This window comes from Acanthopagrus latus, chromosome 2 (assembly GCF_904848185.1).
Source record: "Acanthopagrus latus isolate v.2019 chromosome 2, fAcaLat1.1, whole genome shotgun sequence".
Classification (NCBI taxonomy): Eukaryota; Metazoa; Chordata; class Actinopteri; order Spariformes; family Sparidae; genus Acanthopagrus; species Acanthopagrus latus.
Window position 1 is genome coordinate 27,421,675 of NC_051040.1, and position 21,523 is coordinate 27,443,197.

At 42.5% G+C, this 21,523-nt stretch overlaps 2 protein-coding genes across 4 annotated transcripts; both read left to right on the top strand.

Moving 5' to 3' along the window:
* Positions 1-6,282, top strand: usf1 (upstream transcription factor 1). Of its 3 annotated transcripts, none has more exons than XM_037074380.1 (11): positions 1-57; positions 717-760; positions 921-970; positions 1,389-1,501; positions 2,223-2,336; positions 3,557-3,710; positions 4,012-4,099; positions 4,211-4,269; positions 4,363-4,457; positions 4,626-4,754; positions 5,444-6,282. In XM_037074380.1, the coding sequence occupies exons 2-11, from the start codon at positions 753-755 to the stop codon at positions 5,531-5,533; spliced, it is 900 nt and encodes a 299-aa protein (XP_036930275.1). In that variant the 5' UTR covers positions 1-57; positions 717-752; the 3' UTR covers positions 5,534-6,282. The 3 variants fall into 3 exon arrangements, with proteins under 3 accessions (XP_036930275.1, XP_036930285.1, XP_036930269.1); XM_037074390.1 differs by lacking the exon at positions 1-57 and adding an exon at positions 160-178; XM_037074374.1 differs by lacking the exon at positions 1-57 and having other exon boundaries at positions 356-760.
* A 157-nt stretch (positions 6,283-6,439) lies between these two features.
* On the top strand, positions 6,440-20,553 carry LOC119012341 (glucuronokinase with putative uridyl pyrophosphorylase). The gene is made up of 23 exons (XM_037086065.1): positions 6,440-6,625; positions 7,577-7,683; positions 7,813-7,857; positions 7,966-8,119; positions 8,240-8,311; positions 9,515-9,603; positions 9,736-9,892; positions 10,094-10,171; positions 11,610-11,701; positions 11,876-11,981; positions 12,435-12,514; positions 12,601-12,669; positions 13,699-13,759; positions 13,865-13,881; positions 13,992-14,049; positions 15,666-15,758; positions 15,880-15,940; positions 16,051-16,164; positions 17,281-17,338; positions 17,633-17,701; positions 17,783-17,846; positions 17,943-18,014; positions 19,972-20,553. Exons 1-23 carry the CDS (start codon positions 6,569-6,571, stop codon positions 20,065-20,067), a joined length of 1,869 nt encoding a protein of 622 aa, XP_036941960.1. The 5' UTR covers positions 6,440-6,568; the 3' UTR covers positions 20,068-20,553.
* Positions 20,554-21,523: the final 970 nt, after the last annotated feature.

Here is a 21,523-nt window from a genome sequence, read left to right on the forward strand (position 1 = left end):
TGTAGCCGGCTCAGACGCTGGTCTGTTGACAAATTTCGGGGGAGGGACCACTGCGGCGTAAGTAGATCTTTGTTCACGCTGACTATTTCCACCACAGTTGAGCACCGTGGCCGTCCTTTAACCCGTTACACGTCATTAATACAGCGCGTGTGTTATTGCGGACACTGCAGCCATAAAGGTGGCGGACAGCTAAGTGCTTTGTTAAACATCTGTAAAAACCACTGGGCCGGATGGTAATGGAGCAAAAAAAAAAAAAAGAAAGGATCAAGGTAGCCACAATAAAACATGTAATTTCCGGTGCGAATTCCCAAAGTAAGATGCATGTTTATAAACATATTAATAATTGCAGTATATAAAGAGCATAAAAGTTACAATAAAGAGCGGGGTTTCTGCGAAATTATACGTGCTTCTGCAATGCCGCCTTCATCGCGCACATTAACGACCACAGTCGGTGGTTTGGTAAATTTGAGTCTTATGCTTTAATTCTGAAGGCGAAGACCTTGAGTTTCCGCTGTGCACCGTGGTAATGTTCGCTAATAGACGGCTGAAACAGCTTGACGGCTAGCTACCAACAGCCCCTCACTAAAACACCTCCACGGGGTTATCTCCTGCTACAGGGCCACTGGCGGTTCCATTCACATCAATGTTCAATATTCCTTCGTTTTCCAGCGAAGCTTCTTCCGTCTCTTTGTCAAACTTATGAACTTGTTTCACAGTGTGGCTGCGGGAGCGAGTGAAGGCGGTCGGCAGACATGAAGAGGTGAGTGGGACGGTAACATGCGCCATTGTCAACTCGGTAAATAACAACACAGATGTGTTGATAGAGTTGGCTGCCCGTCCAATGATGACATGTTATTTGGTTAAATCGTGAGGTTATGTGACCACAACGTGACTCTGCTTTGTGTTTCTTATGTGTGCAGCCAACAGAAAAGCCCTGAGCCAGATGGGAGTGTCACCGTCAGCGAGGAAGGTAACGTTTAAGAAGTGAAGCTTGACTTTTTAAATGTAACCACCATCTAAACGGTGCAGTGGAAAGGTGTTTAAAACTATTAAACATCGGTACAGGGCATGTTGTGATATAAGTGGAGTTGTCAGGCGCTGTCTGTTAGTGTTTTAAAGCTTGTAATGTTATCATCATATGTCACAGTGTCATCCTGTGTCTGTAAAGTGCCCAATCTATTGACATTTTCACACACTCTCACCATGTAAACAGTGCTGTGTGTATTTGCTTACTCTGGATCAGTTCTTTGCACTCTGGTCAGTTCCTGGTTGTTGGATCACACCTGAAGCACTAGGAATGTGGTTTAAAGCTGCTCTTCCTGTGAGCTGTCTTCGACAGCTGCAAAAGGTGATTTAACATATAAATGTGGCCTTTTCTGCCCCACCAGGATCTGTTGCCACAGCAGAGGACCCGGCAGCCATTGCCACCATCCAGTCTGCCGCCACCTACGCTGACCAGCCTATCAAATATCTCTTCAAGACAGAGGGAGCAGGCGGGCAGGTAGGAGGAGTTCTGAATCAAACATCTGATCATTCCAGTTAACCAGTGAGATGATATTTCAAGTCTTAAGTCAAGTCTTTGACGGTTAGCAAGCACATTCAGTGATTATATATTACACTTAACCACACAAACATCTGGAAGTCTACAGACAGAAACTGTGAGTTCCTTGGAGATACTACACACAGACTGCAATCAGACAGACCCCAGCACGGCAAGGACATGAACATTTTGGAATAATATTGTGTTGGACAGGAAAGTGAGGAGAAAGACGACCAGAGTGACTATATATGAAAAATTGTTAACAGAAATAAAGTGTGAGATATATATAGAGATATATATATATATAGATAGAGATCTATATATATAGATATAAATATATATATATATATATATATATTTGTTTTCCTGATGGGGTTGAAACCAACTGAGTAGCTTCCTAAATGTCACTGTAGGCGCCCACTCGTGAATCCACAGGATCTTTCCCAGGGTGTCTTGTGATTGAGAGCCGTAGACAGAAGGGACTTAACAGTTTCTTCACAATTGTGCCAGTATGCCACTCGCATTACCTCCTGGTCTCAGTACTCATGACCCACTTCACTTAATGGAGGGCTAAAAGTAGAAGTTAGATTTAGAGCCTGTATCTTTATGCTCTACAGGTGTGTGTTTATCACCTCGTTGATGATGAAATATTGACCACTCGGTGTAATGTGTTGTGTCCCAGGTGACCTACAGAGTGATCCAGGTGTCGGATGGCCAGTTGGAGGGTCAGGCAGATGGAGCTGCAGCAGTCAGCCTGGTCACTGGTTTCCCTGCAACCACTCAGGCTGTCACACAGGTGAGAACATCGCTGACCAATAATATGAGCACATAGCTTCACTAAAACTGATCGACTTAAAGTGGTGTATTAATTGAAAGCAGCTTTTAAGTCCAGCAGTTTGGATGAGCCAGTCCTAAACAATGATATCTGAGCGGATCCGTGCATTTTTACTGGTTAACGGTCAGGATGAGGGCCAGAAATCTTGCACAACTCATTCCTGGCATTTGTTCCTTGGCGACTGACAATGCCTGGGTAAATGTTACCTCTGCAATGTGACACCGACCTCAAAACACTTTTGTTTGAATCAGACACAAGTCTACTCCTGTTTGGGAAAAATTAATAGCTTCCTTGCTCTGGATGTGGATGTGGAGACTGGTAGAACAGGTTAAGTTACACCCACTCAGCTCCTGATTCAATGCTAGTTGTGGCTAGTTGGCTAGTGGCAAGTCATTGATTAACTGATCGCCACCTTTGATCCAGACGGAGGCCCAGTCAGGCTGGAGCTAGACATTTCACCCTCAACCTGATTTAATTCCCTGATGTACACCCTCTGTTAAAGTGTAATTTTTTTTGGGAGTCGTTTTGTTATTGCATCTTCATCTGCCCCTTGACTTTATTTTTAAGCTATTTAGCCATTCATCACCCTGTCTATGAATGAGCACAAAGTCAGACATACACATTTATAACATTTTATATAATCTTCTTTCCCATAAATTAAGTTTTTTTCACCCTGCTATAGGACTACATACTCAGTGAGGAGATGTGAGGAGTGTTTCGGTACTTTGCCCGATAAAAAACATAATTTTTATTTGTAACATAAATTGATATAATTTAGTGTAAAAGTGATGGCTGTCAACTCAGCGATTACTGGCCGATACTGATATGTGGGCGATAAATGGGTGCATCACTATTGTTTTAATTAAATTAACTTACTAATCTATGCTCTGCATCTGTTTTTGTATTTCTGCTGCAGTGGCTGTGTGGAATCAGTAAAGCTCATCTTATTATAAAGCTGTGCAGCATGGTTCACCACTCAAGGCTCATTTATGCTCCCAGTAGAGGGAGCCACCATCCAACTCACATTTAATTCCTGTGGTTACTGTTTCTGTGCCTGGGCAAAGTAAAATCACACAGATGTTTAAAGCTTTTCGCACTCTGGGATTTGATCTCTTGTTTCTTTTGTGCCTGTTGAGTGAAACACAAGGCTAATGTTGGCATTGATGTTTCTTTGATGTCAGGCTGTGTTCTCCCAGTCTGAGGGGCTGGAGGGAGACGCCAGCACTGAGACGCAGTACACCTACTACCCCGCCACCATCGCAGACGCAACCACTGGCACCATGGTGACCACAGTGCAGGCCTCAGACACACTGTTGGGCCAGCCCACACCCACAGGTAACCACTGCCTAAATGTAAGGGCTGACATGTAGCTATGACAAAGGATACATGTGCTAAAGCTTACGCCGTTGTATTTTCCCCAGGAAAAACATAGTACAAGGCCATTTTCTTTTGACACTGGCTTTGTAAAATCTAAATAACAATACTAAACTTTAATCAGAAGAAATAATAATTATAAATTATACAGTTAAGTTAATGAAGTTAATGAAATTCAACTTTTCAAACTGTTTTCAAACCATTGTCTCTTTCATATTGTCCATAATTTACAGGCTTCATGTGTCTGCTTGTACTTTTACAGGGCAGCTTTATGTGATGATGTCACCCCAGGAAGTTTTGACGGGTTCCAATCAAAGGACAATCGCACCTCGCACTCAGCCATACATAGCGTAATTACATCACAAGTACAGCACCACAGCAAGTTAAAAGTGATCGATTTTAGCTGAATGTATGTTCAGCTAGTGAATCGAACTCTGTCTATTTCCTATTGTGTTTTCCAGAAAGCAAGAGGCTCCTCGGGGGTCCAGAGACGAGAAACGGCGAGCCCAGCACAATGAAGGTCAGTGCTCACATGCAGTGAGAAATTGAAGGAAATATCAGAGTGGGTAGGAATCATAGACCAGCGTCTCATATTCCGATGTGGTTTCAACAGTTGAGCGCCGGCGCAGGGACAAGATTAACAACTGGATCGTGCAGCTGTCAAAGGCCATTCCAGACTGTAACATTGACTACACCAAGACTGGACAGGTGAGTTCAGCTCAGACTCACACCACGCTCTGCTATTCACACTCGCAAAGATGATTAATCCAGTAAAGGTTTGTGACTTTGAAACATCATCTTTACAAATATCATGGTTATTTTCCAAAGGGTAAAAATTATCACATAGTAGTCACAGTCTCCTCCCTTTTGTTTCAGAGTAAAGGAGGAATCTTGTCCAAAGCCTGCGAGTACATCAAGGAACTGCGACAGAGCAACCTGAAGATATCGGACGACATAGGTGCTCTTGATCGTCTCAGGATTGACAACCAGCTCCTTAGACAGGAGGTATGTCTGCATGCGTCTCCTCAGTATTTGGAGACTAAAGCTGCTAAGTGTCAGTATTTTTTGCTACAGTACAAGATTTGAGCTGTTCACCGTGTAGATCTATTAAGTAGGAAGAAAGGAATGGCAACAACATAGTGTGTTCCCCAAAACTGAGAAACACCATTTAACATTACCTATAAACTAATCTGCCTGCTGAAGAAATGATGTTTGGGTTAATTGAAGTTGATATGTGTGAATGTGGAAGTTATTTGTCCTCAGAGACACTTGAGAAATTGATTGATGACCTCTGGCCTTTTGGAGCAAAATAACGTTGTCGACCTCCACAGTCTAGATGGGAAACTGCAGTATACTGCATAGAATTGGCACCATCAATTTATGATGTTAGGGTGACCGTTGATCAAAACCGTTATTTCAGCACTGACAGCTCTGCCATTGTCAGACTAAGTGTTCAGACTGGTGAAGACAAACAGATCACTGCTTCGATGTCCTGCCAGCTGTTTTCAAGATTTTCAGTTGATCCTGAGCTTGACTTTTTGCACGTCACCGCTAGACAAGTTCAAATAACGTTCACCAAAAACTAAAGACTCCACAGTCAGTCACAGTCATTTCATCCTTGAGCAAAAGTGCTGAGTCAGCTGAAGATTTATCATTACGACATAAACACTGCATTGTTTTGTGTTGTTGCTCAGGTGGAGGACTGGAAGTCTAAGAATCAGATCCTGAGGAACCTGCTGCGGCAGCATGGCATTGTGGGATCATCCAGCACAGATCCGCAGTGAGGAGAAGCCTGTCGCCAGTGTTCAGTGAGCTTTCGAAGACAACCACATATGGGCCAAAAGAGTACTTGAAATGCTTTGAGATACTTTATTTGTGGTTGAGCGTGCATGGAATGGGGGAATAATGGAATATTGTTATTAATATTCAAATCCAGTTTGTCTACGAAATGACACCCTTCCCTATCATATTTGAAGCTTTTTTACGATATTGAAATTTTTGGCCTGGTGAATACAACACATTCATAATAACATGATGAAAAGAGAGGAATGTTTCTACAGTAACTTGAGTCTGACGAAGCCCTCATGAATGCCTTCCTCCACAAACATGATTGTTCATTAACCCTCCAGTACAGTAAGCTCTTAAACGTGACCAACTACTCATGTCAGTTTCCGTTTCTTAACCCTCTGCTGTACTGCGTCTCGGTATCCAGTGCTCTCATGTAAACGTCTCGGACAACCATTGTAATCATGCTTGGACTTGTTTTCATCAATTTGACCCATTGATACAGTTTGTCATTCAGTTCATAGCTGAGCTCTTTTTGCTTTGTGTTTTTGTATGTTTCATGAAACCTCACTGGGGACAATAATTGCATTGCAACAATGTAACTAACTAAATAAACAGGAGTTGGTAAGCATTGCATTGCAGGTAGGCTATGTGCTGTATGTCTTTGTAATAAGAAATCTAATAATATGCTATATGTCATGAACCATTTTCAGCCGTGTTTATTAAAGTTGGTAAATTGGTTAAAATATGTAGAAAGATTTTCATTTTTGCGTCGTAGTCATGAATTGTGTGTGTGTGTGTGTGTGTGTGTGTGTGTGTGTGTGTGTGTGTGTGTGTGTGTTTAACACTGCCTATGTGACTGCAGCACCAAACTGTCGAGGTGACGTTTTACTTTGAAGTTTCTTTGCGGAAGTACATCCTTTCGTCGATGCTGGGAGAATTGAGCACTCACGGCTACCGTAGATGTTTGTCAACCCCCGTACTGTTTTTATTGAAATTTTTAAAGCAGTTCGGGACAGAGTGAAGTGTCATCAATGATCTGTATCCTGCTGGTCGCCGGACACGGCACCGTGTTGGAGACCCAAATAAAGGTAAGTCGCGTGCACGTTGCAGTGGAGAGTGGATAACCGGGAGCAAAGTTCACGTCCTGCAGCCCGGAGTCCGTCTGACTGCCTCAAACAATCACACTTCACCTATGCTTCACCTGTCAGACCACCACTTCAGACAGCTACGGGAAAGCAAGAATGCATTCGGCTTATGTCTGACCTGTCCAAATTCACGTATACGTATATATTTTTTAAATCAAGTTCACAGCTTGATAATCGTCTCCTGGTGGTTTTCACTGCCCCCTAACGAGCATTTGTCGGAAGAGCAGGAGTGCGAAGGCGATTGTTTGATGAAAGTTTAGGTTTTGTGAAAAATGAACGCTGTTTACTGGCTTAGCATTATCTGCCGAATTATTGACGGTAACATTGTGGTTGATATGCCAGCCTTACTCAGTTTAACACACACACGTCTTAACAAAGAAGGGGAGGCAACATAACGGAGCCAGCTTCTTGCATTAGGTTTGGTGTGCTTTTGCCACCTCTTAAACCGAGGGCGATGTGTTGTGTTCAGGAACACCTAAGAATTCACGTATGATCCCGAGCTCGAGTTGGTCATCATATAATTTCGCCAGTAGCTACATTTGACATATAGACCTCGCGTGAACATATCATTATTTGTAATAACGTCTACAGAATGAGAAGAGACAGGACATGATGCAATAAGTCACCTACAGTCAGCACATACTCTGTGGTAAAGAGGAATAACCATGTGGGTGATTGAACCTCTTTATGTCACAGTATTACCTAAACTGTCAGAATATAGCTGTGAGGTCTAAAGGCAAAGTCATGTTGTAGTATCAGCATGTTATTCAGCATACATCGTATAGTATATACTGTACTGTATATACTGTATATGCAATACACCACCTGGAATGTTTTTTTTTAGTATGTTGAGAAGCTGCATTTGAGTCCTGTTTTTTTCTCCTCCCCTCCCAGAATGATGACACAGGCCTGTACAGCCTCCTGAGGGGGGTACCGAAGGCCTTACTTCCTGGAATTGGAGGAAAGAAGATCCTTGACTTTTGGTGGGAAACTGTCAACATGTGCGTAATTGGTCCAGACATGACCAGGCCAAATTTCTGATTATTTTCTGAGTCCTCTTCCATATATGAAGTCCCGCTGCAGTGGTTCAGTGGTTAACTTGTACTCCTGCATCTGTGATTTGTCTCCAGGCGACAGCTGTTCACAGAAGTGTATCTGGTCACTAATGCAGACAAGTGAGTTCTAACGGCAGGAGGACCCAACTTGGTGTTGTTGTCACAGTCTGTCACCAAATAACTTTTTATCCTCCTCCTGCTAAATTCTCATTCTGTCACACTGATCAGGTATAAGCACTTTGAGCGCTGGGCCACAGCTAACGACTTCCCGGTGGAAAATGTGATAAATGACGGCAGTACCACGCTGGAGGACCAACTCGGGGCTGTGGCCGACCTGCAGCTGGCCATACGCAGCCGCAAGCTGCAGGACGACATCATGGTGGTACGATGAATCATCTGTGGTGTCTCCACTCACACAGCGGCTCAGTTACACTTCACTGTGCTGAATAAGAACTGAATGAGTGTCTGCCGTAATATGAATCTCTTCTTCTTGTGTAAGCAGATTGCAGGAGACATGCTGTGTGCAGACCAGAACTTTGACGTTGCTCAAGTGATCCGATTCTTCAGGTCAAAGGTCAGATTTACTACAGTTCTTTAAAAACCTTTTACAGTTTACTCATAAACACCACCACTCAAACAAGTTTTGGAGCATCTTAAAAAATGTCACATTTGACAATGACAAGATTAGAAAAAAATATTTCTTACTTGAAATAATAATTTTGTCCCCCATCCGCAGCAGTTTAAACTGACCTTTCTCATTGCAGCTGTCAGTTTGTTGAGATAGCCTGAGGAAATGTCCCTCTGTGCTTCCTGAAGCACCTCATTATCCTGTTGGAGGATGAAGTTTGCTTCGGTAGAGACCAGACAGCTTTTTTTTTTGCTGCTGTTCCTAGAAGGCCAGCGTCCTGGAGTCTCCTCTTCACAGTTGACGTTCAGACTGCTGTTTTACTGTTTCACTATTTTATGAAGCAGCCAGTTGAAGACCCATGAGGCGTCTCAGACACTCAGATGTACTTGTCATCTTGCTCAGTTGTGGACCGCAGCCTCCCACTTCTTTCTATTCTGGCTAGAACCAGTATCTGCTGTTCTTTGGGAGTATGGAGTAGTACATACCTTTCTATGAGATCTTCAGCTTCTTTCTCACATTGAATAGCCTTATTTTTTATTACACAAATGGACGGGCGAGTTTCAGAAAAGGTTTTTTTTCTGTCCATTTACAGTCAGTACCAAAAATGCTTATGCTCCAGATAGTCAACCAGCCTGAAAGAGGCCAACTGCATTGTTTCATAAATCAGTAAAACAGTTTTCAACTGTGCTGATGTGATTGCACACAGGTTTTTCTAACGACCAGTGAGCCTTTTAAGAAGACAGACTTGGATGAGCTAACATATGTGCCACTGGACCACAAGACTGATGGTTGAAAATGATCCTCTCATATTAATAATGTCTTGGCTGTACCTCTGATCATTTAATGTTATTTCAATTTAACTTTAAAAATATGGCCTTTTTTAAGTAACCCTAAACCGTTGAGCAGCAGTGTACACATAAACATTTCAGTGGACATAAAACCAAAATAAAGGGATATATATTTTAAAAAATCGCTATGGATGAGCTATGGAAGATCAGAATACTTGTCTACTTCTATCAAACATTAAAAAAAATCTCCAGTGCATTGAAAATGTCAAGTCCTGGCCAAACAGCAGGGATCTGAAAGGATCCAGAATTAAACAAAGTAGAGAAACCTGCAGTAACCCGTCCTTCTGTGTGTGTGCTGCAGCCTGGAGAGCTGATCATTTACTACGAGCTGGAAGAAAGTGAGAAAAGCAGCTCCAGGGGCATTGTGGAGGTTTGCCCTGACACACACAGGTGAGAAGACGCTTTTTTTTCCCTTGAGGGCACTGAGCACTAAGAAATACTGCTGTGTGTCTTTGATAAATAATGTGCAGATGTCAGCAATGTCGCAGATTTGATTTAATCTGTGGTAGTTTCATGAATCAGGATAACTCGCTTCCTGGAGAAACCGCAGGAAGGGCTGACAGACTCGCGGCTGGCCAGCGTGGTGTTTTACTGCATCCAGAGAGACACGCTGTCCCACCTGTCGGACTTCCTCTGCCTGCAGCCTCAAGCCACTGACAGGAGCTTCGGACGATTCTGGGTTCGTAAGTGCTAATTCAAAATGTGTTGGTGTGTGATAAATCTGAATAGATCGGCTCTTTAACTTTTTAGCTTCTGTACAGTTGTGTTCTTAAGGGAAATTTGAGATTATACATATGTAGTCCAACATAGCTGACATGGGTGCATTATCATGAGTTGATGAAGTAATAGCCAGTTCCATTTACGGCTCCTTTCTCTTCAGGAGTGGCTCATTAACGACAAGCAACTGGATGTGTTTGGGATGAAGCTTCCCACTGGCTTCCAGCTCATTGGACAAGTGGTTTGTATCCTTTAATCAATTCATCAGCCACGTTTGATCTCATTTCACACAGCGCTGCCCTCAGATTCATACCTCATTACGGACAGAGCCTGAGATGAATCTCCAGAAATGACTCATTCTACAGTGAGTTTGTCACGTTTACATAAGAAAATATTGATGATCGTCATCATCAGTGTTTTTCGGTCTGCAGGACTCTCGACGGAGAGTCTTCTTCAACATCAAAAACCTGTCAACAGTGGAACTCGAGTCATTTGATCTCTAAATTGTAGTCGTCAGAACAATAGATGCAGACACAAGTGACAACTCTGAGATGGTTATCAGACTTTACACAGCTAAGTCTGGGGACACAAAAGGTTTTGTACTACTATTTAAAAAATGCAGGAGCCCAGCAGAACGCCAGTGGAGTTTCCCTCTTAACTAGCATTAAAGCTGCACTAAGCAAAGTTAGCCAGTGGCATGAAGAGAAACCACTTAAATATTTTAAAGAAAGCTGTCATCACTCAGAAATCATCAATCATGTAAAGTCAAATCAGCTGCAAACTGGGCACTCAGACCCTAATGCCTGTTAACGGCTGTCATTTAGGGGGCAAGTCTCCATTAGATGACACTGAGTACTTGTCATGGTCATGGAGTGAATGTTTCTTATTACAACTGTCTAAAGCACTTATAACAGTTCTCAGAGCACAGACAGGACTCACCACATCATTGTGTTAGCTCCAGCAGGGAGGTGATGTCTCCACCTATGTCTGTGTGTTCACTGGGTCATCAGGAGGATCGGTCTCAGGTCTCAGCCCAACATTAACTGTTGGTCCTGATCCACATTAGAGGGCCGAGTCCAGGATTTTCATCACTGTCTCAGGGATCTGAATGAAAAACATCAGGTGTATTTAGGTGGCTGGTATCTATTAGATGTGGATCCTAGATTTGGTTGATGTTAAATGACAGTTAAAACAAGAGGACATAAACTCATGAATAATGATCTCCAGCTGAAGCCTGGGCACAATGTGAGGACGACATTACTGCTTCTTCAAACTCACGTCATACCAACATCAACAGCATGGTCCCTGTTTTTTTTTCTCCTTTTTTTGGTTCTGTTTACATTAAGAACCTTATGTGGAACAAAAAATAAAGTACAGCAAAGGACCTTAGAAGTCATTTGGAAATTTGGAAAAATGTAAACTACCCCTCAGCATCTCGCCCAGCCCCTCCTCTCTATCTGCTGACAGCATTCATTTATATATTATACCCCTCCTGAAATCCCCTTTTACATGATAAGCTGCACAACAAAAATGTAGGATGACACGTCTTGTTCATACTGAGGGCAGGCTGGCTGACTGAGCTCTGTCCTCACAGGGACTGGATGTCATTTTTCTGTTGCAGCTGATGGATGTGGGTTTTTTTCCTGTCTATTTAACTGTACCTCCTCTGGACACCTCAGGGCCTGTCGGACTACACCAAGTGGCTCACCCACTACTCCACAAAGCCACAGGACAATCCTGCTAAACCAATCACATTCCGATCATATGCCAGGTGAGAGAACACCCGCCTGATGACCCTCCTACTGCACTCGGTTTTGAATCTAGCTTGGTGATTGTGTTCTCTCCAGCTTGTTAATAAAAGCCTGCTTCTACTTCATGACTCACAACAAGAGCACAGCCTGACAGACACTGTTAGAGTAAGTTTCCAAATATGTGATGCTCACAGGGTTGGATTAATAGGGAATCCCTCGGACGGCTTTAATGGGAAAACCATCGCCATGTCCATCTCTAACTTCTGGGCCGAGGTCACTCTGGTGGAGAGCCAGACTTTGGTAACACACACACACACAAACACACACACACACACAAACACACACACACACACACACACACACACACACTTGTGAAGGGGGGGGCGTGGCCAACATGCTGATTTGTTTTGGTCTAACACGCACCACTAACAGCAACAGAGCAGCTGTGCTAAATCAATTCTAACATTCTAAGTAGCTGCTGGGCATGAATTATGCAAATGTGTGACATGGTGACATTTTGTGATGTCATGAATTCACAGAATTAAAGGCAGGACTACTGGAGAGGTGTTCAGGGACAGTGTTTTGTGTGGAAAGATGAGCTTCTGTTGGAGTGATCTTTGACCTTTTTAACCCTTCTTTTTAACGTGCACAAGAACAAATAACACACTGAAGGAAAGGACAAAATCAAATAAGTACATAGTGAATTTCCTCTACTGTTGCGCGAAAGTCATGTGAATCTCTGTGATTTTGCAGGTTTTAGTCCCTCATCCACTCAATGACCCCACAGAGTTTGGAAGCCTGCAAGATCTGTTCTGCATCAGCAGGAAAGAAGGGTGTGTAGACGGCTAGCTCACATACATGACTGAGATGATCCTGTTCAGGCTGTTCCAGTGCTTCATCTGTTCATCATCTGCTGTAGGTACCTGGGAGGGCTGCGGCTACTGCAAGCCACCTGTAAGAAGTTCTACCAGTTCTGCTCCAAACAGGGGTGAGTTAACACAAGACCGACATATTCATCATAGCCTCTCTGATTTGTGTCATTCATTAGAGGGCAAGTGAGTTTTTCATGAGATGCAGAGATGTTTCTGTAGTGTTGTCCAGAATCATCTTGAACCTTGGAGAAAAACTTTGACTACATTCAGACGGAGTGAATATGAGGGTTAGCACCACCTCGTGACTGTGACTGTGACTGCCTCTTTTTTTAAATTCATGCATAGACTCTGTTGTCACCATGGATGCTGCCACTTAATTAACTAATTTGAACTTTTTTCATACTTCTGAAGTTTTGCTACCTCAAAGTTGCTGTCAGTTACAGTAGTTGAGTAAATTTACTTTAGTTACATTCCTCCACTGTGAATATATTGAACAGCCCTTGAAGGAAAGTGTTGGCCAAATGAATCTTGTAAAGTACATAAGTAGCATCAGCTCATTGCTCTCAGCATCGGTCATGTCATCTGGGATATCACAGGAAATATGCTCAAAAGTTGTTGTTGTTTTTTTAAAGCTAGCTAACGCAGCTCTGATGCATGAAGGGGTGTCAATAAGTACATTAGTCTGACAGTTTATTTAATAAGCTACTAACACAAAATGAAATGACAAGACAGCATGACTGGAGCCTGTTCAGACTCTGCATGAAACACCTAAGGCAGTAAGCTAAGCTGATAAAAGAAATAACCAAGATCACTGCAAGAAACTTGGCTAAGAAAACCTGTTGAAACAGTTGAAGCTCCACCTTTAAGTGGAGCACTGGGAAAGACAGGCTGCCTTGCTTATGAATCACGTTCGCCATCACTGTTGCAGCTCTATTTTTGATCAGACAGAGGACAAACTTCCTGTACCTGTACCTGTAATTATTGTACATCTGGCAGCTGATAACAATACTGTGCTGCTAACAATGTAAAGAAAAAGCTTCAGCTCACTCTTTCATTTTGTTTTGATCAGGACACTTTCTTATTAAGACACTCACATTCACTGCGAAGGTTCATCTGTGTCTGCTCTGTGTTTTCTCTTCCTGCAGTATTGCCTTGACGAAACAGAACTTCACCCTCAAGTATGACACCAACATCCCTCGACAAGTGGTGAGGATCCATTTAAACACCTGTTTCTAAGAAGTGAAGACAGCACGCAGTGTGAGATGAGAAAATATTCTGTATTAATATTTATTTGTCTCTGTTTTAACCAAGGGCCTCGCTGGAAGCAGGTAAATAGTTCTGTGTGATTTCCTGTCCATACACCCAAATGTAAAGGTCATTGTTGTCATTGTTCATACTTTGAATTTCAGTGGTTGACTTGTTTCCTCTCTTTTCACAGTGCCATCGTCTCAGCTACCCTCAAGTGTCTTATGAAATTCTACAACATCACAGACAATGTAAGGATAGCAAACATGTCCCAGCTCAGTGTTATCGGTGCCATCAGAGGCTGTCATTCCTTCCACTGGTCGCTGTTAGCAAAAACTCTTAGGGCAATCGTTAGCTCTCCTGTTCTAAGTTAGAATAAGTTAATTTCAACTTAGATAAAGCAGCTCTGTAGAACCTGGTGGAAGCCATCAAGCAGCGTCCCATGTACAGAGGCTTTTTCCTCGCTGCAGCAGCCCGGGATTGGAGTCCCTGCCTGGGGCCCTTTACTGTGTCACTCCCCCTCTCTCTCGTCCTGTTTCCTGTCATCTTTAAAGCTGTTCTGTCAATAAAGGCGTATACAGGCAACAAATATACTTAAAAAAATAAATAACTCACAGGATTTCGCCAACAAGGTGAGAGAAATAACCCTGGACCCAGACTAAACAATAGCTGCTTATGATGTCACATCACTTTTCACATGCATTCCCACTCAAGAAGCAGCAAAGATGGTGAAGAAACTGCTACTGGAAAGCACTCTTCACCCCCAGACCACATTTGTGTCTTACTTGAGCTGTATGACGTCCACCTACTTGCAGTACAGTGAAGGTTTCTACAGATAGAAGCACGGTGTCATGGGTTCACCAGTGTCCCCGATAGTGCCCAACCTCTACATGGAGGTAGTTGAGAGCAGCACATGATTACCTGTGCAGGAACTGCTCCTAGCCACTGATTCAGGTGAACAACACCTGAGTCAAAATCAGAACAAGGGAAGTGGAAGCCTTTCCAGAACTTATAAATGTTGTGGACAGTAACATCCAATTCACACGGGAAGTATCAGAGGAGACAGTCTGCCCCTCTTAGGCTGTGCGGTACACACTGAAGAAGATATAAGCCTCAGCATTGAGTTGTACAGAAAACCTACACACACAGATCAGTACTTGCCGTTTGACTCTCATCACCCACTGGAGCACATGCTGGGGGTCATCAGAACCCTAAACCGTCATCAACAACCCACAAGTGACCCTAACAACCTTGAAACTCAGAGCTCAGAAGTGTCTCTGTAAGGACACTCCCACACAGGGTTTAAAAGAGGTGAAACATCTTCAAGAAACTGAGACAAGTCCAGCTGCCTACGATACAGCACTTAGAATTACCATGACCTGGATGACTGAGAACCTTCATTAACACATTTACATTCTTTAGTGCTTAGAGTTGTCTCCTGTTTACCCTCTGTCTGACACACTGTATTTAAGCACCTGTCTAATTAAGGCCCGTCCCTCTGAATAACCATCATGCTCTAATTGGTTGCCTCACACATGCCTGAGCCAGCACTGCTAAATCAATTGTAACATGGCAAAGTAACCGGTAGGCATGAATTATGCAAACATGGTGATGAAATGTGATGTCACAGAATTAAAGGCAGGAGACAAGACAAAAATACCCTGAAGGAAAGGACAAAAACAAAAAAGCACAATAAGTCTCATGTCCACATCTCAGTCTAATGTTTGTATGTGTTTTACAAACCTCCCGAGACAAAGTTGATAAAAAGTTTCACCACGAGAAAAACAATGAAAGAGAAATGCAGAAATGACACAAAAATTCCTCCATGTGTTTTTAGCTATTCATATATATGTGTTTTGCTCTCCAGGATCTCCCAAAGCCGATCCGAGCCAACTTCATCCTCAACGTGGAGACTGATGAGCTCTTCATCACTGCTGGCCTGCAGGACAGAGTGGTGCAGGTCAGTAACAGAGTCAGCACCACACAGATGTACAGGCCTCCGTCACCACTGCTCAACATGTCAGCCACATTTCATTTAACATCTACAGCAGCATGAATTCTTGTCCCCGTTCTCTTTGCAGGTGTATGAAGGCTTGGTCTACATGGATTTCAGCAAGAAGCTCATGGACGAGCAGGGCTACGGTACCGAATTCATCAACTGTCTTTGCTGTAGGTGACAGGCAGATGATACAAATACACATTTTGTTCTTGATGTGTGTGTGTGTGTGTGTGTGTGTGTTTGCCATTCTCAGGGAACTATGTTCCTATGGACATGAGTGGGCTCCCACCATTCTGGCTGGCGTACCTGAGCGACCCCAGTGACTCTGGACGCATCCACAGCAACATCAGACAGCGCTGGCTCAGCGGTACGTCTTCACGTCAAATATCTCACCAGCTTCTTGTGATTCCTGAGGTCAAAGGTCACTGTAAAAATAGGGGTCAGCTCTTTGACCAACATGATTTTGTTTCTGATATTTGAAAAAATATATATTTTTTAGTGAACTTCAGTGTGTCAGTGAGTCCACCACTTTGGTACGGACTGAAATAGCTCAACAATTTTTGGATGGATGTTGTAAAACTTGGTATAAATATCCACCACCATGACTTCTGTGATGCCAAGACAGTTCCTATAGCTCCTTCAGCAGGTCGCAACTTTCACCCTTCATTTGACATATCTTAGTATTTACTGGATTAATTTGCAAACAGACATTCATAGTTCTCAGAGGATCAATCTTACTGACTGTGCTGATCCCCTGACATTTACTGTTGCACTGACATTCGGCTCACGTTTTTCATTTTAGTTGAAATGTCTCGACAACGTCAGGAATTCTTTTATTTCACCAGGATAATCCCCTCAGCATTAATCCTGCTGTTCACTGAGTCCAGTATTCATTTAGAAATGATGTTCATGTTCCCCTCAGGAGGAATCGTGCCAACTTTGGTGATCCCCTGGTTTTTCCACTCCATCATCTGTGGTCTTATATTTAATGTTACTTTTACACTATACATATTGTTTTCTTAAGTATAAGTACCAATACCACAATGTGAAAATACTCTAGTACATCTATAAATACTGTATTCAAGACCATAACTCAGTAAAAGTATGTAAATACAGTATTATCAGCAAGATATGTGAAAAGTAAAAGTCCTTCGGTTTATAAAAAACATTTAACATCACCACATCTGGAGATACGTGGTTTTCAGAGGCCAGGAAGGGGAGGAAAACAGTATAAAGCTGTCAGGCAAATGTAGTGGTGTAACAAGTACAATATTAGCCTAGGAGATTGAAGTAGAAGACTAGAAGTATAAAGTGGCATGAATGAATGAAAGAAAGAAATAATACTTTTTTTTAGTACAAGTATCTTATATTTGTTACTTTGTACCACTGGACATTTATGGACTTTTATTTCTATTTCCACACTAAATCTGTGATCTGTTCTTCTGATGAACTACGTGTTCTGTGATGCTCTGTGTTTCCACAGGGGAGCCTCTGGTTGTTGAGGCCATGAAAACCTTTGCCGAGCTCACTGATAAAGCCAGGTTGGTTTGACTTCTCACAGCTGAGTGTTGATCAAGAAGTTCTGCAAATACATCAGTGCAAAGTCCGGACTTCCATCACCATCGGCTTAAATATGTCTAGCCTTTGCACAACAGTCTCAAAATAGATATGGCCTTTCTTCAAGGTGTTAAATGTTAACACCACATGCTTAGTGCTGCTGCAACTTTTGATGATAGAACTAGCCACGGTGTTTGTGTTTGAGGCAGCGTTTCAGAGGTTGAGAACATCAGGTGTGAAACTTTGTCTGGCACTCAGTGAAGATGTTGTCCCCTCAGGATGGCTCTACAGGACAGAGACTGGAGCAGTCTGGCACAGCTGATGGACCAGAACTTTGAGCTGCGCAGGTAAACCATATATATTAGCATCCTCGATTTACTGTAACAGTTAACTCTCTACCACAAAAACAACATATCCCACTCCCACAGGACTGTCTACACCGATGACTGTCTGGGCCCAGGGAATCTCAAGATGGTTCAACTGGCGAAGCAGGTATGGAGCTGCCTGCTAAGAGGCACTGCATGCTTTATTGAACATCTGTGTGTTTCCCTGTTCATGCCTTCATAAATCTTCTGCTGCTCTTTGCAGTTTGGCTCGGCCGTGAAGTTGCCAGGCAGTGGCGGGGCCGTGGTGGGTCTGTGTCTGGATAATGCAAGACTGGTAAGACTGCACTACGTGGAAGTTGTTGCCGTTAGCTGAAATCGCCTATCCAAAACCGAAAGTCTGATAGGTTTGGAGTTTCGTGTTCACGCTCCCTTGTCTTGGTTGCTCGAAGTATTAGGGATCTGTGGGATCTCAACATTTACTTCACTCCAGTGTAAAAAACAAACAGTTGTTATATCTGTTTGCAATCAGTCAACCTAAACCTGGGTTCACACGACAAGGTTTTAGCCCTGATCTTCCACTAGTCAGTGGGTTCTGAAGTCTGCCACTTGCAGGCCCATGTCGCTGATGTCTGCTGGATATGTAGCTGGTTAATTGTCCGGTTGAGTCTCAGTCAGGTCAGAGCGCCAGAAATGAGCTCTTTTTGACGTTAGCTCTTTGAACCCAGGCTGATCATACATTTATGTGTATGGAGCAGGCACAGTAATATGTTTTAGTTTCTATCAGAAAACATACACACAAGCTTTTTAAGTATTTGTGACTGTGTCGTCCTCACTGAGCCGTGACACGAGCAGGCAGTTTCACATTTTCAGTGTAAAAATAATCCTTACTCACACATCCTAATCCATCCTCCCACCCATACTCGTTGCTTCTTCTTCCTCTTCTTTGTTTCGTGGCTGCAAATTAGCATGCAAAACAACTTAGTCTGCATCATTCCTGTGTCACGTCCCTGGGTTTTGACCTTGTAGTGTGTGACCCGAAGCACAACAACGACTAAACTTTTGATTACAAGACCTAAAGATGTGCACAGAGCAGCAATCTGACAACTCTGAAAGTGGTGGTCAAAGCATAAAGAGACATATTCTGTGGTGTAACAGATCAAAGAGGGAGGTCAGAGTAGAGTCTCTAAATTAAAGATCGCCTTAGTCATTTTGATTTGTGTTTCCTTGCAGGGTTATTCACTGCTGGCTTTATTACCCCAAACGTGATGTATTGTTTGTTTCAAAGATACTCCATCCCTAAAAACACAACTTGTTTAACTTAATGGTCAGGAAATAGCTGCTGTCACATTTCATTGTCTTGTCATCGTGTTTATAGGAGAAAAACAAAAGCACTTTATTTTTTTCTCCATCCGCCAGCCCAGCTCTGCTGTTTTTTGCTCTGGTTTTGCTTTTCCACCACGACTGGTCTACCTGCCTGAAAGTGTGCCGTAATGACAAGTTTATCTCAATCCTCGCAGTACTATCAAAGAATCACCACTAACAAAGTGGCTCAGCTAATTCAGTCACAAACACGTTTCATTTACGATAACTTCTTCACAGTTAAAACCCCCGTTATTGAATCATTTAAAAGCTTTTACTGTGAAGCAGCATTACAGGAAATGTTTGGCGATGGCAAGGCAGAGGCGCACGATTCCCGCCTTGAAAGGGCAGTGCTACTGATCCAGTTATAAGCTAAAAAAGTCATGAGAGCTTAACACTAACTTTTAAAAACAGTCTTTCTCTCAGGTGTCCTGCACAGACATGTGGTCAGTATCGGGGTCTACCTGCGTGCTGGCTGCAGTCGCGAGACATCTTCTGCATCCATAACGTTTTTGTAGAATTCTAAACAGACAGATGATAAATCAATAGAGTTTAAAATGTATCTATCAATTTAATTCCTTGTGGCCTATTTCACGGCTCGGACCAAATTTAGTCTATGGTACATGAAAAAGATTAGGAGACAAAACTCTGTCATATGCAGAAATATTAGTCCCATGAAAATTGTCACCACCCAATAATATAGCAGATAAAATAAATGCATTTACAAACCTTAAATGTCCTGTTACAGTATGCAAAAGCTCAAGCCCTTACCTAGCTCCATAAAGAGTTGTTTGACAGGACCGGGAACAGACAGATCTCAGTCTCATGATCCTGGCCACATTAGTAATTAACCTGTTCTGAGTTGTAAAGTCTGTAATTGAATTCGACATTGCTGCCCTGCTGTCTGATGCAGTCTGTGTTTGGCCCACTAGGTGGAGTTAAGGCAAGCCTTCCAGGAGGCAGGCTGCGTCTTCTGTGTCATCACACCATACAACCCATCTGCCAGCACTGTCGGTGGCCAGCACTAACCTCACCTCTCCCCACGCCTCAGTCAGGCTTCCCAAGGCCAAGTCATGGCCATCGACTGAATACAGCACAGTGTGGCCTTCAATCAATCCCAGTGTCATTTCACAGGACTTCCTATGATGGATGATAAAGACTGAGATCATATACGTGATATTTTGTGTAAGATAAAAAAAAATAATAATAATCAGTGCTGCTATTAGGATCTTTACTTTGTATAATAATTTGACCAAATAGTGTTTTGTCAAACATCAGGTGTCGCTTGACTTTCTAGCTAGAATATGAGGGAATCTTCTTGTTTGGAAGCTTTGATGATAATATGATATTCTGGTTGTTTAAAGTCAATTAAAGTGTACTGAGGTAATACCCAGTGTAAAAAATGTAAGTATCTTTTCTACATTCATGATATAGACACTTATTATTGATTTTGTTATCTTTCTATGATGAATGTAACTTTGTTAACAAATTAAAATAATTGTTATACCTCTGAATATTTGTGTGTATTCATACTAGTTGAAATTACATGAACATCACAATGAAGAACCCTTCTTTTCTCTTCTTCCCTATATATTCTGATCTACTCTATTCTACACTGTGTACTGTCAGCATAGTGTGTGTTATTCAGTGCTGTACACTGTGTACAGTGAATGTAGTATGTAGTATTCAGTACTGTACACTGTATGCTGTCAGTGTAGTGTGTAGTGTTGTACACTGTATACTGTTAGTGTTGTGTGTGTGGTATCGTATACTGTATACCACAGTGTAGCATTCAGTATTGTTCTGTATACTGTGAGTGTAGTGTGTAGTATTGTGTACTACAGTGTACTGTGTTTTGTGTAGTTTTGTGTCCTACAGTACACTGTGAGTATAGTGTGTAGTATTGTGTACTACAATGTACTGTGAGTGTAGTGTCTAGTATTGTGTACTACAGTATACTGTGTTGTAGTGTGTCCTACAGTACACTGTGAATGTAGTGTGTAGTATTGTGTACTACAGTGTACTGTGAGTGTGTTGTGTAGTGTTGTGTACCACAGTGTACTGTGATGTGAGTGCAGTGTGTAATATTGTGTGCTCCAGTGTACTGTGAGTGTAATGTGTAGTATGGTGTGCTACAATGTACTGTTAATGTAGTGTAGTGTTGTGTACTACGGTGTACTGTGAGTGTAGTATTGAGTACTACAGTGTACTGTGAGTCTGGTGTGTAGTATTGTGTACTACAGTGTACTGTGAGTGTAGTGCAGTGTGTAGTATTGTGTACTACAGTGTACTGTAAGTGAAGTGTGTAGTATTGTGTACTACAGTGTACTGTGAGTGTAGTGTGTAGTATTGTGTACTACAGTGTACTGTGAGTGTAGTGTGTAGTATTGTGTACTACAGTGTACTGTGAGTGTAGTGTGTAGTATTGTGTACTACAGTGTACTGTGAGTGTAGTGTGTAGTATTGTGTACTACAGTGTACTGT

Bases quoted from the DNA above. Each gene is read 5' to 3' on its own strand.
- usf1 (XM_037074380.1), top strand. The intron at 3,711-4,011 runs GTAACCACTGCC...GTACTTTTACAG, and splicing joins GGGCCAGCCCACACCCACAG to GGCAGCTTTATGTGATGATG. The intron at 4,755-5,443 runs GTATGTCTGCAT...GTTGTTGCTCAG, and splicing joins ACCAGCTCCTTAGACAGGAG to GTGGAGGACTGGAAGTCTAA.
- LOC119012341 (XM_037086065.1), top strand. From the start codon at position 6,569: ATGATCTGTATCCTGCTGGTCGCCGGACACGGCACCGTGTTGGAGACC. The intron at 12,670-13,698 runs GTGAGTTAACAC...CTCTTCCTGCAG, and splicing joins CAGTTCTGCTCCAAACAGGG to TATTGCCTTGACGAAACAGA. The intron at 14,050-15,665 runs GTAAGGATAGCA...TTTGCTCTCCAG, and splicing joins TCTACAACATCACAGACAAT to GATCTCCCAAAGCCGATCCG.